The following is a 14,605-nucleotide window of genomic DNA, read 5'->3' as shown; positions in this document are numbered from 1 at the left end:
GCAGCACCCTCCTCTCCTCCCACTATGATGAAACACGGACTGGCACCATCATCACCCCAGGATAAATATGAAGGAACAGGTCCTGGCATTTGTAGGACCCATGCTTGCAAGCATTATACTACATGAGATTCAAAATTCAAGTTTGATTTAGGTCACTGGTCCAAAAATAGAAAACATCTATTGAGATTTCATGGCTTCTATTTAATTCACAACTGATATGAGTCTCGCCCTTGGCCTCTGAGCAAAGTACACACCACTGTGCACTCTGATGAGGGCTGAATTGTTTTGTGCCAGACAGTCCCAGGGAAGCAAATGATCCAAAGGCCTTCTGCCTTCTAAACTGCTCTGTAGACCAAATAAGTTTGAGAATTCCTGATTTAGGTCTGGGGTGTGCGGTTTTTTGGTGCAAAGCACAGACTGGCACGCAGCCTCCTGGGTTTCTAGCCTCAGCCCTCTTCCCGACCTGCTCCTCCTGTGATGCTGGTCTTCTTGCTAAATGCTCTAGGAAGCCTGCATGCAGTCCTGTGAGTCACGTGGGATCTAGAATCATTCTGCCTTCAAAATTCTTCCTTTTGTCTCATTTCAAACTCATTCTTTAGTCTTTTTCCCTTCAAAAGTAAAATGCAGCTTGAGAGTTTCCATCTTGAGTGTGGAGAATGGGGAAGAGTCCCTCCACCCCGGAGTCCCAAGTCTCCTAAGGAGCTTGCACAAATAGAGATTCCTAGGGTCCTGACTGAGTTTCTAAGCTGACCTGATTAAGGAAAGGAACCAGCAAGTATATGCAGATGATTCTGGTTCATCTCTTCCTGAGTGTGCTGTGGGGGAACATGAGCCCAGAGAACACTGTTTAAAGCACTCACATTACAAAAACAAGCTGAGAAACTAAGAAGACAAGTTCCTTAGGCAGTGACAGAATGCTACAGTGAGAAGCTAACAAAAAAGAAAGGCTACTTCCAAAGGACATTAGACCACAAAGAGTCATTCAGTCACTTCTACCTTGTGTGGGCAAAGTGGAATTCTTGGTAAGTAATCCCCGCCAATTATGGTATAACCATCACCTTGTGAGGCTCAATCTTCATTATTCATTAATTTACAGTTGTTTGTACTGAACAACACTGATAGAGCACTGATTTGATCAAATTAATAGATTTTAGAGCAGGATTTGATCAAACAGGTTTTATTGCTTAAACCCTTAAAGACAGACAATACCAATCTCTCTAGTTGGCAAAATACCTAATCCCCATCATTCACGGATCCTCACAGCACACTTGACCAGAAGGCACAGTCACTCTGGGCCCTGTCTGACCTCAAGTCCAGCACTGGAGAAACTCTCCAAGGAAGCTCACCCCAGGGCTTGCAAAGTGGCCTCTGCTTCCATATCTGCTCAACTGCTGCTGTGGGCAGTGCACCCTGATGTCCTGGGGACTGCGGGCACCTCCCACACTGTATAAAATGCAAAAGCAAACAGAACCTGGGCACTGTAGGACAAGAGGATCTGGCCTTGGCTCCCAGAGCAGGCGATCTGCCATTGGTGAGTCTTCGTAACCCTTTGCCATCTGTAGACTCTCCCACGAAATTCTAACTCTCCAATCACTTCCGAGAGTAGAATTAGGACTTCTTTTGTCTAGGTATCCAGAATTTTGTCAGAATTTAATATGTTTTCCACTCCCCCACCTTTGTTTTTGAACCAGGGATTGAACCCAAGGACACTTAACCACAGAGCCGCATCCCCATCCCTTTTCTCATTTTTTTATTTTGAGACAGGGTCTCACTAACTTGCTTAGAGCCTTGCTAAGTGAACCTGTGACCCTCCAGCCTCAGCCTCCCAAGCCACTGGGGTTACAGGCACATGCCACCAGCCCAGCCCAACTTTTTGTCAAAATGATAAAGTAGGGCTGTTGTGGCTCAGTGGTAGAGCGCTCGCCTAGCACATGCAAGGCCCTAGGTTCGATCCTCAGCACCACATAAAAATAAATAAATAAAGATATTGTGTCCAACTAAAAAATAAATATTTTTAAAAAAATGATAAAGTAATCATGATGAAGGATATTATGGTGGGAATTATACATCTAACACATATATATCCAACCTGAAATATCCCTGAAAGTTTGAAATGGAGCCACAGGTAGATTGACACCTCAGTAGGCTCAGCATGCTGCACATCATGGTTGACATTACTTACACAGGGCAGCACTGTCGTGGGACCTGGATTGACACGCTGCCCAGACTCTGCTTCAGTACTGGCTGAATCAATGCATGCCCAGAAATTGTACTGAGAAGATGAGCAAAGACTTAAAGAACCTCCCAGTTCTCTTCCTGCTGTTCTGAAAGTGTAAACAAAGCTTGGTTCTCATGGAATCCCACAATTTGGTATTTGTGCCCATCAGGAGGGGTGGGGACAGTGTGTAGAGGGCAGGATCTATGGACAGAAACAATGCACAGAAAGACCGGACATGGGAGCTGGGGTTGTGGTTCAGCAGTAGAGCGCTCGCCTAGCACGTACGAGGTACTGGGTTCGATCCTCAGCATCACATAAAAAAATAAAAATAAAGGTATTGTGTCCAACTACAACTAAAAAATTTTTAAAAAAAAAGACCAGACATGAGCAAGAAGGGCAGTGGCTGGGAGGGTGCCTGTGGTCCCTCTGAGTCACTGGTCTCCAGGCCCTTCCTGCGGGCTACTGAGAGCGAGTGAGTGGGCCAACAGGCACGACTAAGTCCACACCTTCATGTCACACCCTGGGCTAGCCATGATCCCAGTGGCTCAGGAGACAGGCAGGAGAATCATGTGTTCAAAGCCAGCCTCACCACACTAGCAAGATCTCATCTCTAAATAAAATGTAAAAATGGGCTGGGGATGTGGCTCAAGCAGTAGTGCGCTCACCTGGCATGCGCGGGGCACTGGGTTCAATCCTCAACACCACATAAAAATAAAAAAGAAAGATATTGTGTCCACCTAAAACTAAAAAATAAAATAGAATGTAAAAAAGGACTGGGATGTGGCTCAGTGGTTACGCACCCCTGGGTTCAACCCCCAGTACCCTCCCCACAAAAAAGATTCATTCACACATTTACCCCAGGCACATTGATGAATGTGTACCTGGCACTGTGCCGAGTAACCAGGAGCACAAAGAGCAATACCATCAGGTCTGTGCCTGCAGATCTTACGTTCTAGAGAGGGCAGATGAATGAGTGAACATGACCACAGACAGGCTTACTGAGAGGGACAGAAGGGTGTTGGGACAGGACAGCTAGGTCTACGGAGGCCCAAAGGGTGAGGGGGAACCATGAGCAGCTCTCAGGCAGGGGAGTCTGGTGTACTCAAGGAAGGGGAAGGGGAAGGGGAGAGTGTAGGGGGGACGGGAATCAGGGGATAGAAGCGGACAGGAGCACCTTGCAGAGGGCTGGGCTTGGGAAAAACCTGGGTTGAAGAACTGAGTGCCAAGTCCTAGTTGGGCATGCCTGTAATCCCAGTTACTTGGGAGTCAGCTCAAGACCATTTGGGGCAACTTGGTGAGAACCTGTCTCAAAAAATAAGAAAGGGCCAGGCGCGGTGGCACACACCTGTAATCCCAGTGGCTCAGGAGGCTGAGGCAGGAAGATCGCAAGTTCAAAGCCAGTCTCTGCAACTTAGCGAGAGCCTGTCTCGAAATAAAAAATTTTTTTAAAAAAGGGGCTAGGAATGTGGCTCAGTAGTTGAGTGCCCCTGGGTTCAATCCCTGGTACCAAAAATAAAGCAAAAACAAAAAACAAAACTCACTGTACTAGACAAGCTCACCCAGGCACAAAAGAGGAGGAACCAGTGCTAGGACTGAGAACTCCCAACATTTAGGGCAATGGCTTCCAAACTGACTGTCCCCGCAGTGCAAAAGGCCTCCACACATCGACCTCCACACACACCAGATGTTACACACAGCAACACGCCCTCACATCAGGGCAAGCTTCCTAGTATTCTCTACTCTATTTCATTTCAAAAAGCCAAGAAGCCAGGCACGGTGCTTAGGCACTTAGAGCCCCAGCTTCGTGGTAGGCTGAGGCAGGAGGATCACTTGAGCCCAAGAGACTTAAAGGCCAGCCTGGGCAACACAGCAAGGCTGACAACTCAAAAAAAATAAATGCATACATTTTATACCCCATTAGAGGGTCACATGACCCGCCACTCCATCCACTGATTTAAATTTGGATAGCAGGAAGAGGAATGGGGCAGGGGGTGCTGGCAAAGGAGGTGAGACACCTGCCATCATGGAGGAGGGGGTGGAGCTCTGTGTCAAATGGTACTAAGGGTCAAACAGGAAGAGAGGAAAGAGGACACTGGATCTGGCAACGTGGAAGTTGAGTGATGATGTCAGAAGGGGTGACTAGGAGTGAGGAGGGAGTTGAAGGGGACAGAAGCAAGGGGTTTAAATGGACTCTCACTTCATCTACACTGGGTCATTTATTCAAAACACTTGACACCCAGAAATAAGAATGATGGCAGGTGAGCCTCTGGAGAAGACATCACCAAAGTTCTGTATAACCTCATTCCAAGCACGAGGAAGCAGGGGGTCAAGACTGAGGGGACATTCTCCAGTAACTGACAGGCATTCTTCACAAGTATCAAGACTGTAAATAAGTAAGAAGAACTGGTATAGGCTGAAAAAGAGCAAGCAGAAACCACCGAATGCAACGTTGGGATTCTGACTAAACCCTGGGATAGAACAAAAGAAACATCAGGGAAAAATCTTCTGAAATTCCAATAAGGTCTGCGTTTAGTACTACCGCAGCAGACTCAAGGACCTGGTTTCGATCACCGTACTTTGGCTGTGTAAAATGAGAACCTCGGGGAAACCAGGGAAGGGGTGCCTGGGAAAACTCTGTACTATGTTTATTATTTATTCCAAATCTCTTTTCTGAAAAAGGAGATTGGGAAGTAAGAAAGCAGAGACAACAGATTCTGTCTCAAGAAAACTTGCTGGGGGCTGCATTCCCAGGGCTCTGGCTTCTACTCTTCAAGACTAAAACAGCAACATAAACCCCACCCAATAAAAATAAATAAAAATCAAAATATATTTTTTTAAAAAGGAAAGAGAAATCTTGTCAGGAACAAGAGCATAAATGGTGGGAGCAGGCAGGGCACTACCACCGATAGCCCTGTTACCAGGAAGTGAAGGGGACAGTGAATGGGGAAGTCAGGTCCAAATAAGAAAGGGGCACAAACATCCTTCAGTAGCAACAGTCAGTGAAAAGTGCCAATGCAGAGGGCTTGTGGTGGACAGATGAGGGACAAGAGATTGGCAGTCATCAAAGAACCAGGTTCTACTTTCTGAAACGGGGAGGTCCAAAGGAGACCCAGCTCTGGAACAGACCTCCCAAATACAGAAGCAGAGCCTAACCTCCTGGAGACCCTGAGCAGGTCCCAGGCAGTGGTGCACCCCTGAGGATGGGCACCACAGCCCTGGAACCAGACCACCCTTCCGACTGTGTGGCTCTTCTCTAGCAGCCCTGGCTGCCTGGACACTGCACAGAGAAGGAGTGGCAGTAGCTGGGCTCAGCAGGGTCGGGGTTTAGAGGAGCACGTGACAGGAAGCATGAGGAGAAAGTTGAGAACACGTGGAAGGCAAGACGTGTGGCAGCAGAGCTAGGTGCTCAGCTAGGCAGAACACATGAGGAGACTGGAGGGCTGGTGGGGAGTGAGAGGGTAGTTGCTACCCACCCTCTGGAATGGAGGTTTGTTTGATGGCAGCCAGATAGCTGCAGAGGTACCCGGGCGGGCTACTGAAGCTGGCCTGCCATAAGGGACACAGTTTCCCAGGGGAGCAAATAACAGGAGGAACAGAAGGAAAGACTGTTAGAGATGAGGAGGTCAGAATGCAGAGGCCAGAGAACCAGAATGGATTCAAACTGAGCTGTGGACTTGGGTCTCCAACACACAAGTAATGGGCAAGCCCAGAGACAAGAGCTACCATTGGGGAGGACTGACAGCACAAAGCATGAGCCTCAAAGGGACAGGGGTTCCTGATGGAGGAGAAATGGTTAGACGCAGGGAAGAGGACGAACAGGAAGACACCAGCTCCACCTGTGGCACAGAAGCACTTGAGAGGTGATAGATGGCCCTAGGGCCATGAGCAAAGATCCTGTGGGACAGTGAGGCTCTGAATGAATGTTCAGAAAAGGGGTTCTGCAAGCCAGGATGGGTGACTCAAAGGGGCTCCATAAGGAAACAAAACCAACTGCTCCACTCTTACTGCCAACCACCTACCTTCTCCTCAAAGGATCATATGCAAAATCACACTCCCTGAGGTTTTCCAATAGGCCTTGAGGAGGAAGAGGAGGCCCTGGATTGACAGTCCAGGAGACAATAAAGTGCATGCATACCAGGAGGAGGGGTGGATGTGCCTGAGAGGTTCCCTGCAACCAGCGCCCTATTACAAGCAGCAAAGAGACAGTGAGAAGCAGCAAGACCCCCCACCTCCAGAAGTTTAGAATCTCAAGGCAGATGGAAGATCATGTCATGCTGACCCCCTTCTTGTGCACACAATTGCCCCCTTCATGATAAGTATACATATATGGAAGACAGCATTTAAAAGGCACTTTTATGGGACGGGGATGTAGCTCAGTGGTAGAGCATAAGACCCTGGGTTCAATCTCCAGCACCACCAAAAATAATTAAAAAAAAAAAAAAAAAAAAAGAACACCACAAAAAAAAACACTTCACTCCAGGTATGGAGATCCTCACCCCAGACTCTATACTTCTAAGCCTCCACACTCCATGTGGTGACAACCTCAAACCCGCTGCTTGCATGTGTTTCAGTAGACGCGGGGTCAGCTTAGCTCACAGTCTCTTGAGTCTAGGGACCTTTTCCTCCTGGAACAATGTCTGCTATTTCCCCAGAAAATGGAGTGACCACTAAAATGACTGGGCACTGACCAGCTTCCCTAATGGGAAGCATGGGAACTAAGAAAAGGGGTGAGACACACTGCAGCAGTGGAAGCCAGCTGCCCCCACATCAGAGCATTACACACAAATGTCACCCCAATCCTCTACCTCTCTGCACCCCGGACACTCGTGTAGAAAATGCTGCCATAAAGACATCAAACTTCCACCATCTGCACCCTCAAGAGGGGCCAGGAACCCCCACTGCTTGCTCAGTCTCAGTGAGGGGGCTCCCAATACACCAAGAGCTCTCCCCCTAAGGAGGACAGGTGAGGGTGTTTCCAAGGGCAGTGAAGAGGCCCTGCAGAACTGCAGCACAGCGAGGTTGGCTGACACTGGTTCACCTCTCATGCAGGTGCAGAACAGACTGAATTACTTACTTGAAATTCATTTTCTTTCTGAGCTTGTTCGGATCCCTCTTTATTACAGGACCTCTATGAATGAGAAAAAGCAAACACTTCCGGTGAGATGGAGAACACTGAGCAGACACTAACTCTGCAACCACCAGAACAGTAGGGCTTATGAACACCACAGATCTTTAACAAGGGCTTCTCAGCCCGCCGTGGGACTGGCGTAGTCTATAGGCACCAGCAGCCTCCAGCACTAGTACCAATGCCTTGGAAAGTGCTTTATCTATTTACAAGAAAAGGGATGTGCCACTGAGACCAAAGAACTGTGCATCTCATGGCCGTCCCTCGGACCTTTCACAATTTCATTGTTAGAGGAAAGTCACTAGATAGTATTCTTCCAATTGAGCCTTCTAAAGAAAAGTGCAGGCCAAGGCTCTCGCTAATTTAGTTATGGGGTTCTTTCAAGCCAACCGCAAGGACTGGGGTATCAATCCACCCACGGATGGCTGTGGTTAGCACAGAGCATGGACAAGAGAAGAAAGCACTGTGCAGGCAGGACACCTGGCACTCCCCCAGACTAACCCTGCTGGTGCAGCTGGTCACAGCTCCAGCAAAAAGAGGACAGGGTGAAGTTAACAAAGTCCCTAAAGTTTCTTATATACTAATATATTAAGGTTACTTTTACATTACTTTCCTCAATGAAATTGCAAATTATTGGCAATATTAACAACATACTAGATCACCAACTTCCATAAGCAGCTCTGAGGCTACATTCTTTCTTCACGGCACAAAGCATGTGTCTTCAAAGCAAGCCCCCCACCCCAAGTGCTTTAAACCCTCATAGAACCTTAAATGAGGGACTGGGGGAAAGTAAAGTAAGAAACTTAAGGGTAATGTCAAAATTTCATACTCTATTGCCTCTAAAATTATGTTATATTTAAAGTCTGCGTGTAAGCCAGACCCAAGAGGAGTCCTATAAAGGAAACCTCTTTAAAAGAAGAGGTTGGTAACTTAAGGTAACAGATCTTGAACATCCCATGAAAACATACCTTTCCATTCCACAGCTTTATCAAAAACACCTGTACCAAGGGTGGAAAGTGTGGACAGGAAAAAAATGCCACGTTAAGCAACACCAGCTACTCTAGCAGCATTCAAAATCCTTGTGACTTACAGCAACCACTCTCTCCCATCATACACGGAATAGCATTCCACAGACATCTTAATGCTTCTTATGTATAAACAATACATGTTTTTCTTACTCAGTATAAAAGTAAACAAACATCCATGTTCATAAAGCTATCTGCTAAAGGCTTTCTAATGCTTGCACTTATACATATTCACTAACATCTGGAACATACGCTTAAAGTACATTTGGTACAAAGTACAGAAAGTACAATGAAGATATATGTTTTCATTTGTGTAATCTGCATTTCTCTGATGAAAGGATGCTACAGGTTAAATCCCGTTACAGTGAACACCGTAAAAATCAAAATATTACAAAAATGCCATTATCCATCTGCTGAGAGGGGTCAATGGATGACGAGATAAACTGAGGAGGAGCTACTGGCTATCATGAAGTTCTACTCCCTCCTTTAACTGCAGGGTGCTCCCTCGGCTGCACTGTTCCCTTAGACTTACACCTCCGTGATCTCTCCTGGGTGGCCTGTAAGTTCCTGAACAGGGACTTCACCTTTGATTGTCTGTCTACCCTGAAAGTACCAAGCAAATTCTGATGCTTGCTATGCTCTGGTCTAAGTGAATCAAGGAATACTCTGGCACTGGCACCGTGAAACACAAAGCAAACAGCTCCAAGGAGCAACCCAGCACCATGCAAGTTCACATCCACATTCCCAGTAGTGGGGAAACTAGACACAGTGTTAATTAGAACACTGAATGGGGCTGAAATGCCCTTAAAAAGTCCTCATGCTTTTTTCTCCAAGGAAAGCTAAGAACAGAGTCGTCTGGATTGGGGTTTAAATCCAGAGCCTCGCACATGCTAGGCCAGTGCCCTCCCCCTGAGCGATACCTTTGTGTGTGTTCTGCAAGGGATCAAACCCAGCCTTGCTCATACCCTAAGCCTAAATTCTATAATCAGACATATTACATACTAACGCTTTGTATGAAGCGCTTTTAAGACAAATAAGGAATTTGGATATATTACTAAATTTTGTTGTAACATTTGGATATATTACTAAATTTTGTTGTAACGGGATTTGACCTGCACAAAATTCTAAACAACTATGGTTATTCCTATGCTGTTATTGCTCTAACTGTATCTTCTTAGGGAGATACAGTTAATGGATTATTTAGCTAACAGAAGTCCTTTTCCCTGTTAAATGGTGCTCTCAAAAGCAAATCGCCTCATCCCAGGTTACAAACTGGCTAACAATCCGTTACAAAGTTCCAAGACCACTCCTTTTTAACATGTTATCACCAGAAGTGGAGGTAAATTTCATTCATTTTCTTCCCACCCCCAGAAGTCCCATCCCACCCCAATGGCTGCATGACTTATTCAGTAATAAGAGCACCATCGCAAAGGCAAGATGGACTTCTGCAGTATCAACCCCATGTTCTGTTTCCTCAGTACAGAATGCACAGGTGCCCTTCAGCTATAACCAAGAAGAGCAGGCCCAAGAAACCTCAAGCCAGGGAAACAACTGTGGAGAGGTGAGCGGAGGCCTGCTCCTAGATGAGCCAGGCACAGACCCACTCACTTGGCCAAAAGAGAGGTCAGAGGATCCTGTCCAGGAAGATGGGAAGAAAAATATATTTGGGGACTTGTGGAATTTTACGTCAGTGGTAAAAATTTATTTGAAGTAGATATTAAGATATAGTGTGTGAATATTTAGTATGACTTTAAACTCTCCTAACTTGCAAATTAATAAAAATTTTATTTTATAAATTAGAATACTAAAATGTTTTACACTTATTAGAATTTAGACATTGTTTTTTTAACATTAAATAATGCTGTGTGTGTGTGTGTGTTCTGCAAGGGATCAAACCCAGCCTTGCTCATGCTAAACTCAAGCTCTAACCACTGAGCAAACACCCCATTCCTAATTTTTTTTTTTTGTGAACATTATATAAGTCATTTTTAAAAAATGATCTTATATAGATATAGACTGAAATATTTACAGAAGAAACGATTTAATGCTGGCACCTGCTTCAAAATATCCCTGGGGAAATAGATGAAAAGATGCAAGAAGGCTGTCCTCCAAGAGAAATGGATAATGGGCACCTGGGGCTTATCACTCTTCTGCCTCCTTCTGTTCTGATCTGAAATTACTCAGAATAAAGCACTTTTTTGAAAATAAACAGAAATTTCAAGACCTAAGAAATTAAAACATCTTGGGCTGGGGTTGTGGCTCAGCGGTAGAGCACTTGCCTAGCATGTGCACGCCCTGGGTTCTATCCTCAGCACCACATAAATAAAGGTATTGTGTCCAACTACAACCAAAAAATAAATATTAAAAAAAAAAGAAATTAAAACATCTTGAAAATATGTTAAAAAATACCCAATTTTATCAATATACTGAGAACTTCTGAATTATAAACCTGAAATAGGTGAATTGTCACATAAATTAAAAAAAAAAAAAAGACAAAGCTATCCTGTCACTGGCTTTCTCGTTTCTCCTTCTCCTTCTCCTTCTCCTTCTCCGTCTTTTTTTCCTATATAAACTACAGAAATTTATTTCTCAGAGTTCTGGAGGCTGAGAAATCCAAGATCTTTAGGCACCAGCAGAAATAAAATCATTTCTTATTTTTCTTTCTTTTTTCTCACAATGCCAGATTAAATCCAGGAATGCTCTACCATTGAATTACACCCCATATCCTTTTCAATTTTTTGAGACAGGGTCTCACTAAGTTTCCAAGGCTGGCCTCAAACTTGGAATGCTCCTGTCTCAGTCTCTCAAACAGCTGGGATTACAGGCATTCACCATTGCACCTAGCTGCCTAAGTTCTTAATAAAAGATTCCTCTATTAATAATTGGGCTGGGGATGTGGCTCAAGCGGTAGCGCGCTCGCCTGGCATGCGTGCGGCCCGGGTTCGATTCTCAGCACCACATACAAACAAAGATGTTGTGTCCGCCAAAAACTAAAAAATAAATATTAAAAAAAAAAAGATTCCTCTATTAATAATAAAGAGGGTTTATGACTATAATAAAACCCCATTTGTGAGATTAAACAAAGCAGCACATCAATTTTCCTTAGATGTGGGTGTATGAATATAAATAAATCAGCAAGAGCAGCACATAATTATTTGAGCCATTTTTAAAGTGACTTTAGAGATCCACTACTGCATGAGCTGCTCCTGGGACAGGCTGGGAAAAGTGGTAACTCAGACCCAAAGAATGACACATCATCAACCAGCACAATAAACTGGGAATGCTATTTAAGATATCAAATCACTGCCAATTATAGGCAATGTCATAATAAGGAAATAACCACTATGTCACACACGATGGTAGCTGCAGGAGTGAAGTGAGTCGAGGCATGACCACACAAACTCACCTAGGACATGCTCTTCTCTCCATCACCCTTTCCCCACCACATGAGGGCTACATGGATCATTTAGCTAGGAGCTCTTTTACAGACTCTCCATAAAACATAAATTGTGGGGTTTTAAAAAATGCTGTGAGACCCATGGAAGGATGACTGAATAATTCAACTGCTGGCCCGACTCAACTTCTAGAGCATGTGAAGGTTGGCTGGGAAAACAATCCACTTCTCCACTAACCCAGGACCATCCTCCTGAGCTGAGGCCTCAACAACTCCCAGGCTATCAATCCTCCAAGAGTGATGGAAGCTGCATCCTGAATGCCAGGCACTGTGACCTGTGGTCCTGGAGTAGCACTGGGATCCATTAGTTTGAAGGCTTCTAATAGCCACCCGCTTATTCAATCATGCTCTACTCTCTAGAAGAGAAGGTTCTGTCATAAACCCTGGCCTTGGGGCTGGGGTTGTGGCTCAGTGGTAGAGCGCTTGTCTAGCAAGCATGAGGCACTGGGTTCAATCCTCTGTACCACATACAAAATAAAATAAAATAAAAAATAGTATGGTGTCCATCTACAACTAAAAAATAAATTTAAAAATTTTTTAAAAATTAATAAACAAACCCTGGCCTAATTCCTGCTGCTGCTGCAGATCTGGTCCACCTCAGGTGAGTATCAATAAGTATAAGAAGGAAAGAAAACATCCTATACTTATTGATTTTATAATTTCTTACAGTATTCTCTGAAAATATTTTACTGAACATTAAAATGTGAGATCCATACACAATGATTTAAAATGGAGCTTATGCTGGGGGTGTAGCTCAGTGGTAGAGTGCTTGCCCAGTATGCCTGAGACCCTGGGTTCGATCCCCAGCACCACAAAAAATAAAAAAAGGTGAACTAAAATGGAGCTTATGTGATTCGTTCATGAGCACATATGAATCACAAGTATGTAAATAGAAAAGTGACTTCTAATATTTGATGGTAGTCTCTATAGAATCTCCCACATTTCCAAGGAATATTCTATGAGTTGATCTTTTGGAACATTAACAACTTCAAACTGGAAGATCTGATGAATATGGATAAGAAACCAGAACCTCAAAAAGGCTCCAGGCCACATAAGGCAGCAGCTGGTGAGCGAAAGCCCGGTCAAGAAGGCCACTTCAGGACCTTCTCAGAATCATGCCTGATGAAGGCAACCTGCTGACCCAAGCCTGCTGGGACTTCCACATAGGCACCCAAGGGCTGACCTGCAGACAACCCTTTTCTAGGAAGTGAGCTGTGACCTCTCTGGCCTGGTATATTCCATGTAGGGTCAGGTCAACACTGCTAAGCTTCATGAAGAAAATGGGCATCCAGCTCGGATAAGACCACAAAAAGCAACTAACTGATAAGGAAAAAGGAAAGAAAGTTTGCTAACTCTCACCAAAAGAACTACTACACTACTACTAGATACACTGCAGTATATGTGCACGCACGCGCATGTGTCTGTATGTGTGTGTCTATGTATGTGTGTCTGTGTGTATGTGTCTTTGTGTGTGTCTCTGTGTGGGTGTCTGTATGTGTGTGTCTGTGTGTGTGTTTCTGCGTGTTCCCACAATGCTGAAAGATGTGAAGGAAGAACCGAAGTACCTCAATTAAATTCTCAAGTTCAGGCCCAATAATGTCTAGAATTACTCAATGTCTGTCATTTTCTACTGAGGAAACAGAAGAAAGGGATCTGATTTGCCTTGGACAAAAAAATAAAATTAAAAAGTGATATATCAATATATAACATTCTGAAATCTTTATCACTGTACCTCTTTAAGCACAGCACAAATTGTAGCTGGTGCTACTTAACAAGCATTACAATTTTCTCTTTAAAAAGCATTTCTTGAATCCAAGAACTAAAAGAAAGAAATTAAAGCTGTAGAGAATGCTCCAACTTCAGAGGTCTCATACTATACCGTGAATCGTGTCTGTCACCTGGAAACCAGAGTGCTCCAGGCACGATCGCATGGACAAGCCTGCAGCAGAGAACACATGCACATACAGCTAAAGTGGTACATTACCCCAGCGCCCTTCACTCCACCCAACACAGACATTCCTTCCCACAGAGGGGTAGGCCGCGGGCAAGCCATCGTTCCGGGGACCAGAAATCTGCATTGGTTTCATGCTATAAATCCCAAACATTTAAGACCAGCAAGACAAGGACACTTTGAATATGTCAAAACTAGACATAGTCTGTGGTTTATTAAGTTATCAAAAGAAGGCACCAAAGCAGGTATAGAAGGACCACAGGTATAACTGGCAGCTACCTCTGGAGAGTATTAACTAAGAAACACTAGGTGGGTCAAAGGGGTGCGTACAATGCAAAGAAAAAAAAGTCTTACTCTGAGGGAAGTTTTGACTACCTTCGAAATAGATACAATCACACCGAACTCAGAGTACAGAGGGTTTTAAAAAAGCAGAGTAAACAAAACAACTTGAAGTCATAAATGATGGCAACATGACAAGGGGAAAAGTCAGCTCCCATCCAGGAGCCTCAGCGGTCATGTCTGCAGGGAGAGTGGCTTCAGCTCCACACAGGAGTATTTTTAAGCAGTTTATTTCTCAGTAGCCAGTAACTATCTACAAGCTGGTCCATATTTTATTGGGTTGAATTAAATGAGTTCAGAGAAAATAGGGAAGAGGATATTTTGTTTTCTGGACTCCAAAAGAACAGTCTCACAAATTTCACTCTTTAGAATCACTAATACATATCTGCGTTGTGCCTTGGTGCCTTTAATTGCATTATGGTTAGTATTCAAACAAGCACTAATATTAGCCTTCTATTACTCAAAAAACAAACAAAAACATTTTTTCCAGACA

General features: G+C 44.4%; 1 protein-coding gene across 4 annotated transcripts in view; it reads right to left on the bottom strand.

Moving 5' to 3' along the window:
* Chka (choline kinase alpha) overlaps window positions 1–14,605 on the bottom strand; it is a 57,744-nt gene that overhangs the window by 16,446 nt on the left and 26,693 nt on the right. For 2 of the 4 annotated variants that reach the window (XM_046445001.2, XM_046445003.2), the window contains exon 3: window positions 7,293–7,346. The exons of 1 other annotated variant lie outside the window; for it this stretch is intronic. In XM_046445001.2, coding sequence (XP_046300957.1) covers window positions 7,293–7,346 — 54 coding nt within the window. Of the gene's footprint in view, window positions 1–7,292; window positions 7,347–8,311; window positions 8,342–14,605 lie in introns of all 4 variants that reach the window. One more of the 4 variants, XM_046445004.2, reaches the window with a different exon arrangement.

Source organism: Marmota monax, unplaced genomic scaffold (assembly GCF_021218885.2).
Source record: "Marmota monax isolate L192 unplaced genomic scaffold, Marmota_monax_Labrador192_F-V1.1 WCK01_AAM20220418_F8-fsc00038, whole genome shotgun sequence".
Classification (NCBI taxonomy): domain Eukaryota; kingdom Metazoa; phylum Chordata; class Mammalia; order Rodentia; family Sciuridae; genus Marmota; species Marmota monax.
This window is presented reverse-complemented; position numbering and strand designations above follow the sequence as displayed.